At 30.7% G+C, this 3,688-nt stretch overlaps 1 protein-coding gene across 1 annotated transcript in view; it reads left to right on the top strand.

Moving 5' to 3' along the window:
* The first annotated feature begins 2,204 nt into the window (after positions 1-2,204).
* Positions 2,205-3,688, top strand: part of LOC108691001 — a 13,958-nt gene continuing 12,474 nt past the window's right edge. Inside the window, exon 1 of the mRNA XM_018198597.1 lies at positions 2,205-2,288. Within this exon, the coding sequence (XP_018054086.1) occupies positions 2,205-2,288 (84 nt within the window). The remainder of the gene's footprint in view (positions 2,289-3,688) is intronic.

Genomic DNA, 3,688 nt, shown 5'->3' with positions numbered 1-3,688 from the left:
ATCAATAATCATATTAGATTGATGTCTTCTTTATTTTGAATGTTTCAACTTTCTTTAGAGTCCTCTTCAGCAAGAATAATACAAGTATAAAGAACACACGTCCGTGTATACACGATGTGTCACTCAGATAATATTATATTTGATTTTAACATTTCTACTTTTTAAGTTTTAACATGTTCAATAAAATTTCAGTGCAATGCTTCATGTTCTGTGATGATTAGCAACGCTGCATCTTTGTCAATTTGCGAGTGACTTAAATATTATGGACATGTGAGCTAATTATACTTGTATCATTATACTTGTAACATCTGATTATTGATTGTACATTAATAATTGCACCGTTTATCGTTGCTGACTCTCATTAATCTTTATATTTATCTTTTTATATTTATCTATAATCTTATTATATTTATCTTTTTGTATTGTTTAAAATTCGAGATTCCTAATATAATTATTGTTATTATTAATGATGTTTTTTCAATATAAAATGGATATAGTGTAATATTTTTGCATATGAAATTACATGATATTTCATATTTTTACTATCTATTTTACTATTTTTTTCTCTTTTTCTTTTTTTTATCTTTTCGTATCGTTTGTATTGCTCGTGTTACCATTCTAAAGATATTCATGGAAAGAACGACTGACTGAAGTATTTATAAAAATGTAAGTATTATAGATACAGACCTGAAAATAATTTTGTTCGACTATCAAAATAACTATGCAAGAAACTTGCGTATGATGGGCAATGCTATAAAAAATTTCGACTTACTTAATTATTTTAATAGTTTAACAAAATTATTTTCAGATTTGTATGTAGCTAGATTTTTAGTTCAGCAAAATCATTCTTCGTGTTTTATTTTTTGCATTATCATATGTATGTTATTCTGTTCGCGTTAATAGATAAGTAAATGAATAAATACAATATATAAAAATATCTGTATAAAAAAAGATAATATTGGATTTATATATTCTATATAAAAATATGCTCATAACATATTGAAATCTCTCGATACAGCATTCTATGCGAGCATTGAAATCTCTTTGACAGAGCATCATTGCTCGAGAGTACAGTGTACTCTTTTTATGATTTTTCGCTACATATTCTTGTAGAAGGAAACATTACGGTAAAATAATTGGATTTTATGAGTACGTTCGAATCTTTCATACTTTTCGAGATGACAAAAAATGTTATTTGTATCATAGCTCCGTTCAACGGTCATTTAGTTACGAAAACGCGGTAGTTTTCGCAAAGATAGTGCAGATTTAAAATGTAAAGCACCGTAACCGTGGGAATACATAAAGTCAGCGTGGGGAATTCGTCGGGATGTAAGCCGAATATATATACTTGCGACGCGCGACGTGAGAGACTTGGTCGAACGGGAAGAACGAAGATGAGGAACGGCGGTACCTCAAGCTTAAGATCTCAGATTGTCAGTTGGTGGTCAGCCGTCACGTAGGAAGGACGTGGTGGTGTCCCGATTGCTTCGCCGCGCTTCACCTTACCGCGCTTCACCTCTTCTCGCTTCGGATCGTCTCGGAAGAAGCATCGTCTGCATGGACGCTTCATGTACGTGCCCTCCTCGAAAAATCAACAAAAGCGATATGATTTATATCGGATTGGCTTATATCGGTGCGGTGATCAATAATTTGTCCATCTAAGTAAAGAAAATATTATATTTTTTTTTCACCAGCTGATAATAGTTCATTATGAACTACCAGTACGTTGACCGAACAATAGTAATTAGCAGATGAACGTAATCAATTGAGTAACACAAGTATTTTCCGACTTAGAGAATATACATTCCAAGTTACTCCGTATTGGCTTAACGGTATCTACTCAGGCATCGAAAAGTGCATTCCCCTGCAACTTTGACGAATACCGCACATGCGATTACTTTTTTTGATCTCGCATGTTGACCCATCAAAAACGTTAATTATTGTCTGCAACCGAGCCTGTAAAAGAATTCCTTAAATAAAATCTGACTTTATTTGCGAATCTAATAGCAGTTGTAGAGACAGCAGCATCTCTTTTTTACAATGAGAATGCGAAGAATGCTTTGACACGAACAACTTCTACGCAATTATCGTCATGGTGCACCATCGTCGTGAAATGTCATAAAAGATAAACTCCGAATCTTGTGAAAAACAACGTATATCACGAATATAATTTGAAAGGAAGTAAGAACTCAAAAATTCAGACGATGACTTCCATGTGTGGCAGCGGAAAGAGTCACGCCGTGATGAATTCTGGCAGTTACTATAGGCCTAGCCCTTTTGCTTATCAAGTAAGTTTACTTATACATGTATATTTTTAAAAATCATTTAATTTGAAACTCGACTTAAATTAAATAACTGATTTATTTTTTATATATTCTTAAGGAGTATTCAATTGTTGTTTTTTAATCAAATTTTAAAGATAGTCTTGATAAATATATAATAAGAACATCTTATTATTCAATAATGAAAGTGAGATTATTAACAAAAAAAACCGTTTTCCTGTTTTGTCAAGTCTACTTTTTTGCTGTAAAACGTTTTACAAGTTAAGTTGACTTGACAACATCAAAACATATTTCTTCAACAAGTCGTTTTTTATTTGTCGACGGAAAAGAGAATCTTGATAATTATAATATATTGAATTTTGTGTGTGTGTGTGTGTGTGTGCGTGTGTGTGTGTGTATTCCGACTCAATTTTATTATTATCTTTACAAGATATTCTTTAAATATTATATTAATTAAATTAACAAAAGTTATCGATATTTCAACTTCGCAACGATTATCATTCTTGATATCGATAGTGACTCAGCTTATACGAGTTGTAAAAAAAAGTAGTAACTCAGCAAACTGAGACGTCTATAAAAACGTATACGAGTTTCATTGAAGAATAAAATCGTAAACAGACACACATTTTTTATATGTTTATTTCTAATGATACAATCGTTCACTTTTTGAACGAAACACATTGTTTTCTCTGTGAATTTAAATACGTTGTTTGCTTACTCTCTAAAAGACGATATTCGTAGTCGATTTTTATATTTAAGACAGTCTTAAATACAGTATTAAAATTTACCAGCCATTCAGAGGGCAGTATTCATAGTCCGTTCTCATTTCAAAACTATCTTAAGTAATATCTTAAAACACTAATACGGCCTTCTGATTGGTTCGTGACTTCTTAAGATTATATTTAAGATGGTTTTGAATATAAGATTTGTCTATGAATATCAGCTAGAGAACCGTATCAGCGTCTTAAGATGTTACTTAAAATAAAAACAGACTATACCCTTAGAGTAAATTGTCACTCTAGAGTAAAATCACTCTTAAAGACTAAGATTTGAGTCATTCTTTTTCAAAACTTAATTTTTACTCTTTAAAATAAAATTCCACTCCAAAGAATTTAGACAGTATAAAATAAAATAAGATGATTATAAGTGTAGCATTAAATTTTAATTTCCGATTTAAGACCGTTAGTCAAATTTTATATTCAAAACTGTCTTAAGTACAATCTTAAGAAGTCACAAACCAATCAGAGAGATATACCATAAGACATTACTTAAGATAGTCTTGAAATAAGAACAGACTATAAATATCGCTCTAAGATGCAAAATCTGTATAATAAAATTAATCTGTAAAAATCAAGAAAATTGCAGTTTAGTAAAGCTTATTACATATTAAGAATGATTTATGTATG

Source organism: Atta colombica, unplaced genomic scaffold (genome assembly GCF_001594045.1).
Source record: "Atta colombica isolate Treedump-2 unplaced genomic scaffold, Acol1.0 scaffold38, whole genome shotgun sequence".
NCBI lineage: Eukaryota > Metazoa > Arthropoda > Insecta > Hymenoptera > Formicidae > Atta > Atta colombica.
This window is presented reverse-complemented; position numbering and strand designations above follow the sequence as displayed.